Raw genomic sequence first — 19,094 nt, 5'->3', positions numbered from 1 at the left:
GTCCAAAATCAGCAGTTCTCCCACTTTTTCAAAAGTGGAACAGCATTGTTAATAGGCAGAATCAGAGCTAACTTCATCTGCCAGGGTCACTCCATTCACATGATCTGTTTTTGTTAAGGAATATGATGACAGTAGGTAAAAACAACTCTCCTATGATGGAAAACAGAGACACAGACGCATTGATGCTTACTTTGCTTGCCTGAGGAACCTCACTCCATTTACTTTCCGCCAGTCTGCTGGTTATTAAGGAACAAGATGACAGTAGATTAAAAAAAAAAAAAAAAGTCCCATGCTCCCAAAGCTGAGGGGATGCGGCTGTATTGACACTGACTTTGGCTTCCAGTGGAACCTCACTCCATTCACTTTTCTCCAGACTTCCGGTTGTTTGAGGAATATCATGATAGCAGTTCAAAACAAAACAAAAAAAACACACAGTCATGTGCTACAACAGTTGACAGAACACAGACTTCGTGACGCTAACTTTGCCTGTCAGCGGAACCTCACTCTATTTACTTTCATCCGGCCTGCTGGCTGTTAAGTAATATGACAGTAGCTAAAAAAAACAACAACTCTCCTATGCTACAAAAGTTGAGGGGACACAGACGCATTGACACTAGCTTTGCTTGCCTCGGGAACCTCACTCCATTCACTTTCCTCCAGTCGGCTGGTTGTTGTTGAGAGGAATTTGATGACAGCAGTTTAAAAAAAAACAGTCCTATGCTACAAAAGTTGACACAACACAGATGATTTGACGCTAACTTTGCCTGTCAGGGGAACTTAATTCTACTTACTTTCATCCAGCCTGTCGGCTGTTAAGAAATATGGCAGTAGCTAAAAAAAACAACTCTCCTATGCTGCAAAAGTTGAGTGGATATAGATGTATTGATGCTAACTTAGGCTGTGATGTTTTCAGACACGCTAACTTAGCCAGGCAAGGGAACCTCACTCCATTCAGTGCACCAGCGTGTGATATATTGTACTGTATTGCACTCGTTTTGCGTACTTCAAGCTCTAAATGACGATTGATTTGTCAAATTCTGTGCCCTCTGGGTAGAATCCAACAGTTCCCAACCAGAGATGCTTAGGGTGTGGGATTTTGGCTTGAAAAAACGCCGTTGTAGGCTTGATCCAACAGGAACAATATGCAAATATTGAGGCAAAGTAACATCCACTTTGAAGCCACATGCTCAGCAATCAAAACCCACAAAAAGCTTCTCTCTCCTGAGTCTCCACCACGCTAACCGCCTTGCCCTGTCACTTTGCCTTAAGAAAGACCACCACTCTCATACGCTGCACTGAATACATTAGCAAAGACCCCAGCGCCATTTGGCCATCTAAGACAGGCACCTTCTCTGCAGACTTTGCGGCCCCACGCCTGACATCACCTCCGTCACGGCACACCCGCGTTCTCTTCCTGCGCCCCAGGAAGCAAATTATAGCCACAAAGTCGACGTCCGTCGGCAGGCAATGTCGCAGGAAGCTGGGCTGTGATTAAAGTGCTGCTCGGTCAGCGACACCATGGGGGGTTTTTGGGGAGGCTGCACATGCCAGAAGGGTTACCATCGCAACACCGGTCATGGAGAGAGTCACCACACCACACACCAAGGATAGGCAAGCATGCTCAGTACATTCGTAATAACTCAAGTATTCTTTTCTCCTTATCGCAAAGTGGAATCTGACAGCCAAATCTGAACGCTGATCCGATTTATTTAGATTTAGAAACATTTATTTCATTGAGAATAATGGAAATAGAAATAATCCTGTCAAGGGTCACAATCAGAAAACCCTTCAACTGTACAGGCCGTGTTTTTGGTCCAGCTTTCACATTCATAACTGTCATAAAAGTGTAAAAAGAAGTTAACCACAGTTCACACTGTGAAGCAAAAACAACAAAACACTCACTGAATGGTGGAGGTGCAATGGGGCGCATCAGCGTCCCATCTCATATTTGCGCATTCATACTTGCCGGGCAAGCAAAAATGCTAGTCAAAGATCCTCTATATGACAGGAGAGCTCTGCTGTTTTTAAGAATCTGCTGCAAAAATTCCTATCAAAGACCCTCTGTATGACAGGACTCAAGCTATTTTTAAAGGACCTACTGCAAAAATGGCAGTCAAAGATCCTCTGTATGATGACAAAACGCTACTCAACAATCATTACTATGACAGGATCACTCTGCTGCTTTTAAGGACCTATTGCACAAATGCTTGTCATAGATCAGCACGCCAGCTGAATATCCCTGCTTTCGAGGCATATTTTATCCCCAGGATTTGGTTGAATGACGTTACATTACCAATAGTTCCACTTTGGGGGCATTCAACTTGTTTGTTTTTCCCAAAAGAGGCCACGTGTTCAGCGACTGTATACCACAGCAATGCAGCACAGCCACCAATCATTCTCCAGCAGGTCATGTGATTTGGCCCACATCAAAAGTCGCCTCCTGACAGGCTGCGTGGAATATTAGCAGAGATTTACGGCGCTCAATTCTGCAGCCTCAGAAACATGCTGATGTCGAGTAATCTCCCACCCTCTCTCTCTTTTTTTTTAATGTTTCATGTGTGAAGTTGGCCGACGCTTTAATGACCCATTTACTAAACTTTTACACCTGCGAAGATAAGCTTTTTTACAGTTCGGCCCGCCCGCGGGCTCTCAACCCCACCTGTTACTCAAGCCAACAGCCTTTATTAGCGCTTGAAAAACATACGAGCACTGCAATTAACATTTATCACAGTGTTTATCAAAGCATTATCGCAGCAGAAGGGAGGAGCTGGGGGGGATACAATATGTCAAGATCAAGAGTCTAACCGCATGATTGCCCCTGCAGCAATTTACAGGAACAGCAATGGCCTCTTTTTGCACATCCTGCTTCATGCACCACAAAGAGTCTGAATCACCTTTTATAGGCAAAACAAATGCAGACACTTTCTGCTTAGACGGCAAAGAAACTTGGGTATGTACCATTTTAGACCATTTTGACTGATCTTTCAAGGCGCACAGAATATTGTGTTCTACGGCTATATAAACATGGAAGCTACCAAAGGAAAGATTAGACTCTTGTCTTTCGTCAGAAAAAAAGGTGTTGCCTTTTTCCGTTCTTTAGTAGGAGTAGAATATAGGTGAGTTTCAGGAAAATATCAGTTGCCGAGTAGAAAAGGGAGAAAACAAACAGAAAACAGACAGAAATGTTTTGCTTTTGTGACCGCTGAAATATCTGAACAAGTGTACCACAACAACACAAAAATAGGTTGTTTTACATCAAAATAACAATTTATTTACAAATATAACACCATGAACTATTTTCACATTAGGTACTAAAGTGTGTGCGCGCGCGTGCGCGCATGCATTAAATTTCCCTACAATGCGTAACCTTCTGCACGTTACACTCCTCCATGCTCTTCCACTTCCTCCTTGCTGTCGATTGTGTTAATACATGCAAATGATCCACGCCGAGCTTAATGTGCTTCTTTATGGCTTAAAGCGACTTTAACAGTGTGCACTCACGTCACCACCTCTTTTTGCCCCTCGCGCAAAAAATTTTCTAAATACATCTTTGGGATCGGGCGTTCGGGTGCAGGAAACCGTATAAATAACTCTTTGGTGAATAAGGTAAATAACATTTTAAATAGAGTTTGTGTGTGTGTTTTCTTTTTAATATTATTTAAATCATCTGGATGGCATGACAATATTTTTTAATTCAATTTCTTATTACTTAAACTAAGTTTGGATGACAGGGAGATGATATTCATTTTAAAGTATTAATTTACATTACTTTGCATTGTTCCCCATTCATTTTTAATTTAATTGCTTTTCCAAATAGTTACAATTTTATTTCTCTGTTTTTATTAATTAACATCATCTTGGATGGCAGAAACTGAAGCGTTTGAAAAAAGTGAACTTAATACATAGTCCGAGAAAAAACTATTTTAATAATCGATTAGTCTCTGGCTCACGCTGGAAACAAAAGGCAGAACGAGGAGCTGAAGCTCAGAGCTACGCCGCTTCATTTAAATGCATGCTGTATGTCAGCCCTAACAGATTCAAGTTATCCTTGTTGTTCCGAAATATTGATTACAATCAATTTCAGCTGGAAAGAACAGACACAGATGTATTCACACGCTAACTTTTCCAGTCAGGGGAACCACAATCCATTCATTTTCCACCATGTTATTACGATATTCATATGGTTTCCACAGTTCTTAAAATCATTGAAGTCATTCATCACGGCAATCCCCAACAGGAGGTACAGGTGAATCTTTAAGACACCTTCTTCTGCTGCAGTCAATAAACTCCACTTGGGGACGCAGCATTCCGAAGGATAAGCTGTGGTTTGGAATACGGAGGAGTCAGACTGTCGCTTGGCCCTGATCTACAGGTGCCCTCCGCCTGCCAGAAGAGACAAATTACCCCTCTGAATATTCAAAGTAAAGCCGGCTTCCAAAGAAAGGCTGAAATGACACGTCTCATTTCCACAAGCTTGTTTGGATGCACTTGGATGTCTCGCTGTGTCCTCGAAGGAAGTGAGTCATCTCTGGAGAGGCGCAACGCTCTCACACGTGTCACTGGTTAATGGAAAGCAGGGCGGATTAGAAGAGCCCAGACGACTTGGTGGCAGCCAGCCTGCCTGCCTCCGGGTTTAAGTGCGGTGCACTAGACGGGTCTGGAGGGTCTTTACAATTAGTCAAAGTCGTGGCTGGCAGAGACCGACTTCAGACGCCAGCTTCGAGTGCGTGGGGGAGGAAGTCTACCTCCAGGGCCCCGACAAAGTGACAGGTACTTCAACCTTTCAGCGCCACAGACAAATGAAAGGAAACACTTTGACTTGACAATGTCAATGTCAAAACCACAAGTTACACCTTGAGGAGTCCCGCTTTGAACTCATTTGTTCATCAGAAGACTGCCGGCTCCTCTGGAAGACAAAGATCCTCATTTGTACCTCGCTCAAGGGAATAAGGTTTTAATCAGAGATAGGCATTTGACTACATTTCCTTGATCGACTATGGGAAAACCTAAGAATTGTTATCTTTGTGAATGACCTTTGTTTTGAACTCCCATTTTCATGCCAGTGTTCTATTGGGAAGTTATTAAAAAAACAAAAATCAAAAAGTGCAAAAACCGAGGCGATTATTCCCATCAGAAATAACGTAAATGCAATCAATCCATTGCAGACACCCTAAAATATTAACCAGAAATACATTTAACAGAGAATTGTTTTTACATGCAGAAAACAATCCTAAATAATTCATAATTAAAATGATAGCTGGATGGCCGCACGGGGGCCTCGTGGTTAGCATGCTAACCATCCGTGTTTGTTCATGATCGATAGTTTCCATGGCATGTGTTGGTAGCCAACTTCCACATGGTAGACTGATTGTTTTTGTTTTTGGCACACCTGACCAGTGTGAAGGAAAGTGGGAGGAGCCTGATGGCCAAGACGTTCATTAGGGCACGACACCACACTGCACGCATGGATCGCTGACTGCAATAGTACAGCCAACGCCGATCACAAAAGCATTGGCATATGCCGATCACGTGATACCGGCCGATACTGATCCGTGGCCGACCGATCGGAGCATCCCTAGCTATAATGTAATCAATGTTTTATCAAGGCCACAGTTTGACCCTGGAACTGATTATTTCTATTTCCTTCATGTTCTATGGGAAAAACTGGATCGCATTCGGCTTTAGATGTTCCGCTACTAATACATTTTCAATGTTACCAAAAAAATCAATGTCTCCCAAAAGGCGACTAGCAACACGGGAAGCAAACACTTCTTCAATCTTTGCGATGAAATTGTAAAATGATAACTTTCAACTATCTCAACTCACATTCCCTGCACCTTGTAACCATCTCAAGTGTTCATGTTCCCAAAATTAGCGGCCCCTCAGTGCCAAGGTGGCTATGTCTTCTTTTACAGCACATGCACATTCATCCACACAGGAGGCGTGTTCGGCGCAGACTTCCTGCCAGCCACAAGCCACCACCTCTATAAACATCCGTCACATCTGACCTTTTAACTGCGCGCACCTAAAAAATCTCTAATTACAAAGCGAGTAAACACAGCGTCAGAAATAGACGCTCCAACTACTGTACGCGAACACGCCAGAGCGAGAGGCACGTTTCTATTCATAGCAGCCTGGAATTAATGGCTTGTGTCACTGCCGGCCATAATGAACTTGGGAGCAGTGCACATGACGAAGATGCAACATGTAATTAAATCACACAAACACTAACATTTTCTTTAAATGAAGCCCAAAAGGGAGAAAAAAACACCCTCAAAGACAAACGGCCATGTTTGGGTTGGTTAAAAGGAACTCGCTGCGTTTGCTCTGCTCGTTCGTTTGGTCAAAGGGTGAAACTCACTTCCAGACACCTAACATATAAAAAAAAATGCATTTTATAGAGAATAATTACAGGTTTACACGCAAAAAAACAATGTAAAAGAAATATAAATGACGAATAGATGGAACTTTTACTGCTCATTTCCTGAATAATACACGTTGCATGCGTCATAATTATGTTTGCATTTATGTTTTAAAAGGATGACGTATGCTATTTAATTTCACTTTTTTGACTTAAAACCACAAAAAAAAATTCAGGTCCAGTAAAGAGCCTCTAGTCTTAGCTAAATTGGAATCATTTTATGTTGAAAGAATTGGTGGGTGGACCATGTTTTGCAGTCCAACGAAGACTTGAGACCCTTTTGCTTCAGCCCTCCACAGCCATTAATGATGCAACTTGAGGAAGAGGCTGAATAAGCGGAGGTGAGGTCAAAAGGTCTTTTTAAGGGAGCACAGGGTTCATCATCTTCATTTCCAGCGTCCACACTCGGGCACCTGTGGAGCATAAACACTCCAGGAGAGGAGAGGAGAGGACGGACAGCCTTCATTTCAGCCTGGCCGCTCCTCTGTTTATCTTCCCTTCCACGCAAAACATCCCAAAGCAGACAATCCAGGCCTGGCGCCACAGGAAGAGCTGAGGAACCGCCGCCACAATGCTCTCCCGGATCTGTTTACCTTAGCACGCTTCTTTGATTCTACCTCAGGTGGCCTTTTGGCCTCCGTAGAGCAACATCTCTCTCTCTCTCTCAAAAACATGGAGAAAAACACTGCAAGAGTCGCCCACGTTGGAATGAGACAAACTTGAACACGTTTGCATATGTTTGCATGCATCATCTCAAGAGAGACCATTTTATGTAGATGTTGATCAGCCACTTTGGAGAAATTATTCAGCATTTACACGACGGGCCGGAGCGCAATCCACAAGGGCGGGAGGGGATGGTGGGGGGAGACGCGGTAAACAAACAAGGGAGAATTATTCAGGGTTTAAACACTTAAACACCCACTTGAGCAGAGCCTTTTAAGTGGGTGATTAAAATGAGCACCGAGCGAGCGCGCACACACCAGAGGAGCTCGGCGGTGCCACTACGGGAGCCCCACTCACCTTTAATTTCCCCCCCAGAAGCCACGCACTCTTACGTGCAAAGCATGATGGCTGTTCTTTTGCATCTCTCACATTCTTGGGTGGCTCCAGTTAATTTGCACTGGTCCGCTGGAACTCACGATTATTTTCTTAGTCAATTAATCTGACACTTGTTGTTTCAATTAATCAAGAAATCGGTTAGGCCAGGAGTGTCCACACTTTTTCCACCGAGAGCCCGCATCAGAAAAATGAAAGGATGGGCCACTTTGATATTTTGTAAAGCTGAAGTTATACATATTGTATAAGATAAAATAGCTTTGTGATGTAGGTGAAGAGCGTATTATTAGCATGAACTTCAGTCTTTGCTCTTTTTTCCCCCCATTTTTGATGAGCGCTTTTGTTAAAACTTTCCAAATATTCTTCTGCTTTCTTAAATAATCTATGTACATTTTCTTCTTGTAAAGTCATGACTTTACAGTCGTCCTTGGTTCATAGCGGTTAACTGGTTCCAGACCCGACTACGATAAATGAATTAGGATTACATACTAACTCATTCATATTTATTTGTTATTATAAACCCGAACGCCCGATCCCAAAGACGCTCGTCTTTTTACGTTTGTTTTGCGCGAGTGGCAACTGCACACTAATGGATGTCACTTTGAGACCAGTGTTAAGCCATAAAAACGGCCACAAGGTGGCAGAAGTGCATTGATAAGAGCTCGGCATGTGAATTTGAATGGAAAAAAAACATGCATGACAGCAAGGAGGAAGTGGAAGAACGTGAAGGTTACGCATTGTAGGGAAATATTAGCGCATGCACACAGTTCATTTCCAAATGTGAAAATTGTAAATAGTTCATGGTGTTATAAATCAAACAAATTGTTATTTTGATGTAAAACAACCTTTTTTGTGTTTATGTTGTGGTATAGTTGTTTAGATATTTGAGCTGTCACAAAAGCAAAAAAAATATTTGTGTCAAAGTGAAAGTGATGCTTGAAATGCATCTTTTCACAAAAAGCTGGGTTTTTTTCCGTTTTCTAGTTGGGAACTGATATTTTCCTGAAACTTACCTATTTTCTACTGCTGATTACTAAAGAAGGAAAAAAGGTAGAAACAAACTTTTTTTTTTGTTTTTGATGAAAGACGGGAGTGTAATGTTTGTTTTGGTAGCTTCCATGTTTATATGGCCATAGAACACAATATTTTGTGTGCCTTGAAAGATCAGTCAATACTTATAAAATGGGCGGTACTGAAGGGGTTGCCTTTTGAAAAAAATGGCTGGAGTTAATTAATGGAATATTTTCATTGTTGTCAAGAGCATAGAAAACCTGCAAAATACGACCTTTAACATGATTAGAGCCCTGTAGACATAAATATAACACCAACTGGTATGCTGCAGGGACTTGAGATGACCGCTAGCTAACAACAACTGACAACTCCTTACTGAAATCGTTACAAAGGTTATAAAAAAAATGTTGAGTTCATTTTTGCCAGCTCATGATCACACTTGTCTTTCTGAGAGATGACACTCTTTTTTAAGCCAAAGAAACCAAAAACTTACCACTTCCACGCCGAATGGGAGGAGAACTTTTTTTCCCCCCACTCTGCCATGTCGGACATGCCATGAATTTCTCTTGAAGATGAATAAAGTATTTATCTATCTATCTATCGATGTGACTTCATGCAGTGTTAAGGTAATGTAATGTAAGGTAACTTCTCAATGTTTTGTGGCATTACTGCCGCCTAAGTACTCTCTTGTACTTCATCATGTTTTGCCTAATAATAGACCATAGTCTACCATGAAGCAGCCATCATTTATTAATTAATAAATTTGTGAAAAATTGCAATATCGTGAAGGAGCATTAATCGAACCGCGATATTGCGAGGAACGACTGTTCCCATAATATTTTGACTTTATTCCCACAATATTGTAACTTTTTCCCCAAACTAATTTTCAAAAAATGCCAACTTTATTTTGTTTTTCATAATATTCCGACTTTTTTAAAAGAAAAAATCTTTTTTTCTTTAATATTTCAACTTTAAGCTACTAAAATGACATAATTTTTCCACGTAATACTACATTATTCTTATAAAATTGCCACTCATTAGATTACTTTTTTTTCTTTTTGAATTTATTCTTGTAAAACTGATGGATTTTCTTTGTTTTCTTGTTAAATTTGATTTTTAGAATGTGCCGCGTGCGTCAAATGATACCTGGGCCGCACTTTGGACACCCCTGGGTCAGGCCCCAGACGGACCAAATCAATACGCAGCAAACACAAACTGCAACATATCCGAAGAAGCAAAAATGTTGATCACCGTTTTCCGAAGTCAACGCTGACTATCTTGTTTTGCGCATCAAAAATAGGTCTGCTTTCGTGGATGACTAAGGAAATTAAAAAATATCCACGTGACAGGCTGAAATCTGAGGATATTTACATTTTTAAATCAAAAAGCAATTTATCTCATATCAATATAGTTGTCAATTAATTGGATAATTGGTGTAGCTCTAGTTCCAGTACACTTGTAAAGCAATGTACATTACGTTGGTTTGAGTGTGGCCCCTGCATACTTTAAAAAGTGCTTTACTTTACAAAGTGACATGGCATGAGGCGTTTTTGCAGTTTTTACCGTGTCGTCTGCATGCTAAACTTTCCAAAAACCATCCCCACTGTGGCTCGATCACTGCCATGTGAAAAGACTCTTTCACGGTTTGCAGTTTTCTTCTCTGGGCTCGTGTGCAGGAGGTAAATGTGCAGCCTGCGAAATAATTATCCTCCAAAGAGAGTTGCAGTGGAACTTATCCCCAGTCTGCCTGGTCCTTCTTGTTTTGGGTTTTTTTTAGAAAAAAAAGGTCTTTCAGACGTGTTCCCCTCAGCCTCCGAGCGCAATAAAAGACAGGTTGTGTGCCCTCTTTCTTTGGGTGGGGGGGCATCTGCTGTTGTGTTTGTCAACTTGACAAAGCCAAGGGCCTTGGTCCGGATGCTGAAAGCACCTTTCAGATGCAGACTCCTCTTCCTCTCCTTCTTTTTGTCCGATTTCCACCTCCTCCACCGCCACCGGCTGGCCTCTTATGCATGCTCGTGTGACGTATGGCCCTCTCCCAGCAGGCTCGACCCTCCCTGTGATCCCACGGGACGACGGCCCGTTGTTGCTCTTTGAAGAAAATGTGGGGGGGGGAGTTTGGAGGCACATTCTAAAGGGAAGAAAAGCCTTCAGCCTTTAGGGCGGAGGGGTAGCACCTGGCCGGAGAGGGGCTGTGTGATTTTTAAAAGAAGCGTTCCCATGAGAGGATGGAGTGGAAGTCTTTAGGCTGCTCTTGCATGCGGGCGGGTCGCTTTAATGTTCAGTTTGGCGTCGCATGCAATTGTTTTTCTTTTACTAAGCCCCCTAAAATTGCTTATTTGCTGAGGGTTTCAAGACATTTATCAGGTACCACATTCACATTCACACTGTAATTGCGTATTATAACAGTAATCACTCGTTTGTCGCTGTTAATCGGTTCCAGACCCGACCATGACAAGTGAGTTTCAGCAAAGTAGGAATCCTTATTTGTAAGTAGAGTATCTTCGTAGTTACGGCATAAAAACCTGTTTATTAGAGCCCTGTGGAAATAACACCTCTGTGGTCACCTTTATCATCTTACTACTTTGGCATGCCACGATAAATGTTGCTGAACGATAATTGTCCCACAAATTATTGCCGATAAACAGTATTATTGTCAAAATTTCAGATCATTTTTTCATGAGTGTAATAATACGTATGTACCGTAATAATGTACATCGCATCAAAAGCAACTTTAATTTTATTTAACAGTGTAACTGGAATGTCAAGACCTTTTAAATAAAATAAATTAAACAAACAAACAAAAAAAAGACCCAAAGAAAATAAAATGAACACTTTTAGCAAAAATCACACTCACAAAAAAACCCACAATATTTCTGATTTTGAATTGGTGTAATTTTCGTTGTCTGGATTTGGACAAACAATGGAGAAATAACCCGTAAATATGCTGAAGTTGACATTGTGTGTCAATGCAGACGCCAGTTCACTTGCAAATACACTTCCTTGCTGCTACGCTCTCCATTCTTGCATATATGGTGAAGACGCTCGCGTCTTCTTCCGCTGTGGAACACACACGTACACAAGATGCCTCGCGGAAGAACAAGTGTTTTCATCACATGCACAAGAATGGAGAGGCGACAGGGCGCAGGGATACAGCGGGAGACAAATATAACGCAGAGCGATTTGTGAGGTCTGATTTTTGGGATGGAAATAAATGTATTACTCTTTTGAACGCATATTGTTTTGAGAAGTAAGTAAGTAAGTCACCGGTGATGTCATGTCAAAAAATCCTAACTATCCCTTTAAATAAGCTCCGCTTCGTCCTACTCCTTTTCAGACACGTTGAATTGCGATGCATCTGAATGTAACTTTGTTGAGCATGTTCAAAATGAACAAAACCATAAGCACTCGTACGCTCTAACAGTTATCACATTTGTCCTTCTTTTGAAGTAAAACCATGTATGCCGTGTATTGTTTTGATTCATTTTGCACATGCATGTGTGTCTGGTTCAGAGTCAGATATCATCCGGATGCATGCCAGGAGATCAAAGTCTTCTGCAGGGAATGTGCGCGGAATCTTTAGAGGATTAGCAGCTGGGATTGTGCTTTCATTTTTTTTGTTTTCTCCCAATAGGCGCCTTTTGGAATTTTTGGATAGCATCCTATCAAGGTGTCTCTCATCACCCCTTTCATGGTTTACATACTAAATCACCACGCAAAAACATTTCCCAATATTCCCAATGGCATTGCCAGATTCCTTAGATGTTGCATGTTTCCATTCATTAGAAAGATGCTTCAGCCTGAGATTGAATGGCTTGTAATTGACGGATACTCAGTGTTTATTTGCCATTTCGGGGCTACACTGGCGTTAAACTACAGTAGCTCACAAAAGTGAGTACAGCCCTCAATTTTCTGCAGTACTTTTACTACAGTACAGTATATCTTCTCAAGGGTCAATAATACAGAAAGTAAACGTGGCTATACTTGAGAGTAGTCAGCGTGCAGCTTGTAACGCAGGACAGATTCACTATCCACTGAAAATGAGTCAACTCACACCCATTACTGTCTAGAGTCAAACATGGTGGTGGTAGCGTCATGATGGCCTGGGAGGGCATGAGTGCTGCCAGTGATGGCGGAGCTGCGGTTCATTGAGGAGAAACATAAACTCCAACATGTACTGTGTCATTGTGAAGCAGAGCATTCCCCTTTTTCTTCCTGACATATCACCATGCAGCATATCATGCACTGTCTTCCTGACCAAAGTCACATCAAACCCACTTTTGACAACTTAATTGTCAATAGCAACAAAACTAGCAACCCTTTTCCGGTCTTTTGGTGGGATAACTGTGTCTTGGCTACAGTCAAGCATGGTGGTGGTAGCGTGATGGTCCGGGGCTGCGTGAGTTCTGCCCATACTAGGGAAGCTGTGGTTCATTGAAGGGAAACATGAATTCCAACATCTACTGTGACATTCTGAAGCGGGGCACGATCCCCTCCCTTCACTTTGGGAGGAGGGGGCCTCCAGTGTCACGATGAACACTTGCCCACCAAGGCCCCCACCCTTTCAAACGCCGTCTCGTTTCATCCAACCAACACAAGGCCACCGAGTAAACGCACCAAACAGATGGGAGTCTGTGAGGGCAGAAGGGGGAACCAGTCGGGGGGGGAAGGGCGATTTTCAAGAGAAGGGGGGGGAACTAGGTTTTTTTTGTAATCAATGAAAGGATGCAATAAAAGTAAAGTAGGATATCACATCAGAGAAGTTTGAAAGAGGATACTGGAGTCGTCATGGGACATTCAATATCTACATGAAACATTTGATATTTAAGGGAGGGGCGGACAGCAGGATGCACACGGGGTATCACATGACCTCAATGTCATATGTCAGGACCCACCTGCCAACAGCGCTCATAGTGACCTCACTGAGCCTTCAAGCTTACGCTCGCATTAGTGCCTACCGTGCAAAACCATTAAAAATGTCCACTAGCTTGCAAAAGATCAGATTTGATCCCCCCCCCCGATCCTAGACACTGGATTCATGTGTGTAGTGCAAGCATGAGAGAGACTTTGTTGTTATGGATGTTGGCATTTGTGTGGTTTACATGCTTGTCATCTATGCCCAACGGCTACACGATCTCAAAAATGCAGTGTCATAAAACGTACTTTCCTGTTTTTAATTAAAAAAAAAAAAAGACTGCATCTCAGCTTTGTGTTTTTAGTGACAAAGCATATTTTAGTGGCAACTTTTTCTCCTTACATTACATATAACTATAAATATAACTATAAATATAAATATGTGTGTGATTAATGATTCAACTTTATGCTATTTTTTCTGGACTTTACTGTATGCTGCATGCCGTTATGTCTCATTAAATTTATTGGTCTTTTTTTCCATTTTTGCTGTTGTTTTCTTCTGTGGGCCAACAAAAAAAAAAAACAGCAGCAAGCCATACATGGTCGCCTGGCTGCACTTTGGACACCCCTGGTCTACATCTTCTTGTGCTTGTGTCGCTTGCCACTGTTACAACATTGGTTCTGTTGTGCAATATACTTGTTAACAAGGCAAAGAGAGCTATGTTTTCCCTTCTGCTTTCTCATGCACTCCAAATCATTATTAACTCATTCAATACCAAAGTTTTATTTGTACGTTTTTATAAACCCGGACGCCCGATCCCAAAGATGTATTTATACATCTATTAAATTTTTTTTGCGCAAAAGGCAAAAAGAGGTGATGACACAAGTGCACACTGGTAGATGTCCTGTTGAGAGCAGCTTTAAGCCATAAAAACGGCCACAAGGTGGCAGAAGTGCATTTGATAAGCGTTTGGCATGGATCATTTGCATATAAAAACACACTCGACAGCAAGGAGGAAGTGGAAGTGCATGGAGGAGTGCAGCGTTCAGGTAACGCATTGTCTGGAAATTTTAACGCATGCACACTCGCACAGTTTAGTTCCAAATGTGAAAATTGTAAATAGTTTGTGGTGTTATATTTGTAAATAAATTGTTATTTTGATGTAAAACAACACCTTTTTTGTGTTGTTTATGTTGGTATAGTTGTTTAGATACCTGAGCTGTCACAAAAGCAAAACATTTGTGTCAAAGTGATCGTCATTCTTAAAATGTATCTTCACAAAAAGCTGTTTTTCCTCCCTTTTCCTCCCTCCTTTGTTGGGAACTGATATTTCCCTGAAACGTACCTATGTTTCAAATGTCAAAATAGTCTAAAATGGCCGCTACTGAAGGGGTCGTCTTTTGAAAAATGGCTGGGATTGAATGAGTTAAAGTTAAAAAATTCACTCGTCATTTATCGGTTTTCATATTTGGGAAATAGCCGCCTCTCTCCAATTATGCCCTACTTCTAATTTGCTGTTTAGGTAAATAAACGCCCAGCTGTTATTACACTGTTAACCGCATGTTAAAATCATAATTCCTGTGGCGATACGGGGTTTTCATCAGGGCCGACACATTAAGTCTTTTTTGCTAACAGTGCTTTGAACTGCCTTACACATTCAGAACCAAACTAGGGATATAACTCTACGTTGTCAACAGTCACGATAAGACAACCTTGTCAAATACTTCAGAAGACTTTAGACTGGTGCTGGATTAGTAGAAAGTTTGTCTTGTCGCCAGCCCCCCCCATAAAGACCCCTATCACAAAGCACCCAGCATGTGAACTTGTATCTCGCCCGCACGACGTGAACTTTACACACCTACCTCTGCATGAGCGCACGTCTTAGTGTGTCATAAAAAACAACAAAGAATGTTTTGAATTCTTCCCTAAAGAGGAATGCCACACATCACATCGGTCTTGCGGGCTGCGTACAACAGATAGACACATTTCTACTCTCCAAGAGTGGGCGGAGGAAGCCATTCTCTCTTTCCCTTCACCACGGCCGCCGATTCCTGCATCGTTTACAGGACGGCTCCGTTAACCAAAGAGGCTTAAAGCTCCTCTGAAGCAATTCCAAAAGGATTTCCCCCTCCACTTGACAACAACAACAGCGGTTGTGTTTACGGCAAGGCTAAAAAAAATAAAATAAAATAAACAAGAGCATGACCAACATTCCTCCACCGGCTTTGCTTTTACGATCCTCACATGTCACCAGACTGTCACCCTACAATGCTTTCAAGTCAAGCTTGATCTATTGTTGCCTAAAAAAACAACAAACAGAAAACTGAACTGCGCTGAAAACCAATATTTGATCCCCTCGAGAGGCCAACGGACTGTTAGAATGAAAACAAACCGAGACAGTCTGATGAGGTCAAACAGAACTGTTGCATCAAAAAGTCTGATATTTTGAGGCGATGAGAGTGTGTTACGATGGCCGTTTGCTTGTTTACGAGCAGAATTATGCAAAACACCACTTAAGATACTTCAGTGAAACTTTGTGTAGGAGTGAGGCACGGGCAAAAGAAGAATACGTTACATTTCGGATTGAATCTGGGAATCTGGACAGTGTTACGGGTAACTGTCCAGTTAAATCTTACAAAAATGGAGTATCTTCATTTTTTTTTGTTACATCAAAAAAATAATAACAAAAAGACTTGGCTGACAAAAATAAAAAAATCTTGAAACAATACATGCTGTCACCGGACACCACGTCTTGGAGCTGTCCAATTCAATCTGGTGAAAATCAAGTATCTCCCATTTTTATTTCTAGTTATTTTATATGAAAACAACAAAACGACTTTTCTTTGTGTTTGCAATGAAACAAAAAGTTACAAAATGTGTATGAGGCATGCTGTTCATTCGAGGGTGCATTACAGTAAGTTAGGTCCGATGAAAATCAAGTATCTCCAGTGTTTGATTTTTTTGTTTTTATGCAAAAAAAGACTTGTCGTTTCTGATTTAAATGTAAAAACATCGACAAACAAACAATCTATATTTTCCATTACACAGCGCGCCATTTATAGCTGTCCAGTTAAATCTGGTGAAAACCAAGTATCTCCAATTTTTGGTTTTCCTCCGAGAAACGAAATCATTTTTCTCATTTACGATTGTGGTTATTACGGTGTGTTTCCGATTAAACAAAAATAGTCGCAAATTTTGGACGATACACACTTTGAGAGTGCGTTACCAGAAATGAAATTGGACGAACGTCAAGTATCTCCGATGTTTAATTTTTGTCGCGTTTCTCTGAAACGCAACAAAAACGTTTCCAAAATTTGTACGATGCATACATTACAAAAAAATGAAATTTGACAAAAATCAAGTATCTCCAAATGTTTGCGTTTTTCTGGTTTACATCCAAAAAAACGCCAAAAATAAGGTTAATAAGTACTTAATATGCAGAAATAAGTACTATATATTCAGATGAGTGCACAGTACAAAATAAGTACTATGTGTATATGCTGATGTGAACAGCACCAGGCAGTATAGCGGCAGGTAACAATGTCAAACTAGAACTTGTACACTTCTAACAAGTTGTACCAACTGTAGAAATAACCATGAGCAGCGTATACATGAGGAAATATTCATATGCTTACTGCGGCCAATTTTGGCTGTAATATAAAAAAATGAAAGTGGCATGAGAGGTGCAAAACAATGTGAACCGTTATGAGCCGCAACAGTAAAAATCACTGCAAACATAAATCACGAAATGTTGGAAAAGTACTGCACCGTTAGAAGGCCTGCAGTGGATCTCCTTAGATTGTGCAGGTGTACCTAATGAAGTGGCCAGTGCTGCACTTCACCAATGCACGACTTTTCGGGGGGGACAAAGTGACGCCTTGCTGCTCACATTGTGACAAAAAGCGTTCAAGCACAAGCAAGGAGGTTGCACAAGAGACAAGAGGGGGGGAACTCACTCGGGTGCCCAAAGCGCACTTGGTCTTCAGGTGACAGTCCTGCTTCACGAGCCAGTCGTCCAGTCCCTTCCGAGCCAAACAGGCATTGACTACAAAGCTGTCGCCTAAAACAAAAGACAGATTTTATTTTATTGTTTTATTTTTTTATTTTTTATTGTTTGATAATATTTTTTGAATGGAGGAGGGGCGGGTGTCCATGCGCATGTTGTCTACAAGCACCCCTCTTTCCCTCTTGTGAGCCCCTTCAAAGTGACCCAAATGATTCCCTTAAAAAGTGCTCTTACCTTCCGGGCTCTCCCTCGCTTTGCAAATAGTGGCTTTAAAATAAAAAAGTGGAAAGACAAGAAAGAGGACACAATGAACAACTACTACACCGGCAGGACCAACACTAATAAAAACAAACAAAAAGCTCACCATGTTTCGAGTGCAGTTTACCCATCTCTTGGCATCGGCGCACACCATCAGATGAATAATAGTCCAAAGGCGATGAACCGTAAATGGCGACAAAAGGAGAAGCGAAGCAAACGGGCGTAGATATATCCGTAAAGAGTCCGCGGAAAGGAGTGATAAAAGCGGGTAGGAGCGAGCACGTCCGCACCGCTGGAGAACCAACGAGCCTCTGCTGTGATGCTAGCAGCTCGCGTACAAGAGGGGGTACACGACTTCCGGCTACCTTATTTCATAATAAAAGTACTTCCGAAAAAGATAGCTGTCTACTGTAGTTCATGGGGTTCCAAACTCTTTCTACTGAGGGCTGTATACTGACAAAATGAATTTAAACTGTATTTTTCATTTTGTCAAAAGCCTCAAAACATAGATATGCTAATATGTTATATTTACACTGTATATTTAAAGACAAAACGTCCCAAATGTTAACCATATGTGGATTTTATTTGACAATGAACTCCAATCTTTTAGTTTTTAACTGAAAAACAACAGAAAACGACTTGCCTTGATGCTAACTATGCATACTTTTCATTTGACAGCGGGTTCAAATAAATTTGTGAAGATGTGTTGCTGTCGATGAAATCCGGTGAAAATCAAGTATCTCCAGTTTTTAACCAAAAACGACAGAAAATGACTTGTTTTGATGCAAACGATACGCACTTTCCATCGGGCAGAACATTGAAGGTTTCCACCGAAAAACAACAGAAAATGACTAACTATGAGAGGTGTCACAAGATCTGGAAAGATTAAAACGTGACAGGATTTCTCGGTCTCGTGGAACCAAGTGAACCAAGTCAGTGAACCAATAAATCACACAATAAATGAAAACAAACTTGACCATTTTTCCTGCCTCCATATATTGCCGTGTGCACGCATGTCTGTTTTCAATACATACTTTCCATTGGACGGTGTGTTAAGAGTTGTGGCTGTCACTTCAATCCAATAAAACTCAAGCATCTCCATTTTTTATTTATTTTTTAACCAAAAAACATAAAATGACTTGCCTTGATGCTAAATATACGTGCTTTTCCTTCGACAGCTTGTTCAAATAAGATTGTTAAGGTTTGTTGCTGTCAACTCAGGTGAAAATCAAGTACTGTTCCTCTGATTTTTAGGTTTTGGAAGGGGTTTTTTTGTGTTTTTTGGTGATGAAAATCAAGTACCTGCAGCTGTTGAGTTTTTAACCGAAAAACAACAGAAAATGACCGTCTTGATGCAAACTACGCATGCTTTTCGTTGGACGTGAATAAGATAAATGAAGTCAAGTGAAGATTTGTCGCTGCCAGTTAAACCTGACGAAAATCAAGTATCTCCAATTATTATTATTTTTTACCGAAAAACATAAAATGAC

The 19,094-nt window shown here is 41.2% G+C and overlaps 1 protein-coding gene across 1 annotated transcript in view; it reads right to left on the bottom strand.

Annotated features, from left to right (window-relative positions):
- Positions 1–17,899, bottom strand: part of nkd1 (NKD inhibitor of WNT signaling pathway 1) — a 47,714-nt gene extending 29,815 nt beyond the window's left edge. The window contains exons 1-3 of the mRNA XM_054771208.1: positions 17,711–17,899; positions 17,581–17,613; positions 17,297–17,400 (exon numbers count right to left, since the gene is read on the bottom strand). Of these exons, the coding sequence (XP_054627183.1) occupies positions 17,297–17,400; positions 17,581–17,613; positions 17,711–17,735 (162 nt within the window). The 5' untranslated portion in view covers positions 17,736–17,899. The remainder of the gene's footprint in view (positions 1–17,296; positions 17,401–17,580; positions 17,614–17,710) is intronic.
- Positions 17,900–19,094: the final 1,195 nt, after the last annotated feature.

The sequence above is a fragment of the Dunckerocampus dactyliophorus genome, chromosome 3, assembly GCF_027744805.1.
Source record: "Dunckerocampus dactyliophorus isolate RoL2022-P2 chromosome 3, RoL_Ddac_1.1, whole genome shotgun sequence".
Lineage (NCBI taxonomy): Eukaryota > Metazoa > Chordata > Actinopteri > Syngnathiformes > Syngnathidae > Dunckerocampus > Dunckerocampus dactyliophorus.
The sequence above is the reverse complement of the archived record's forward strand: the minus strand, read 5'-3'. Positions and strand labels throughout refer to the sequence as shown.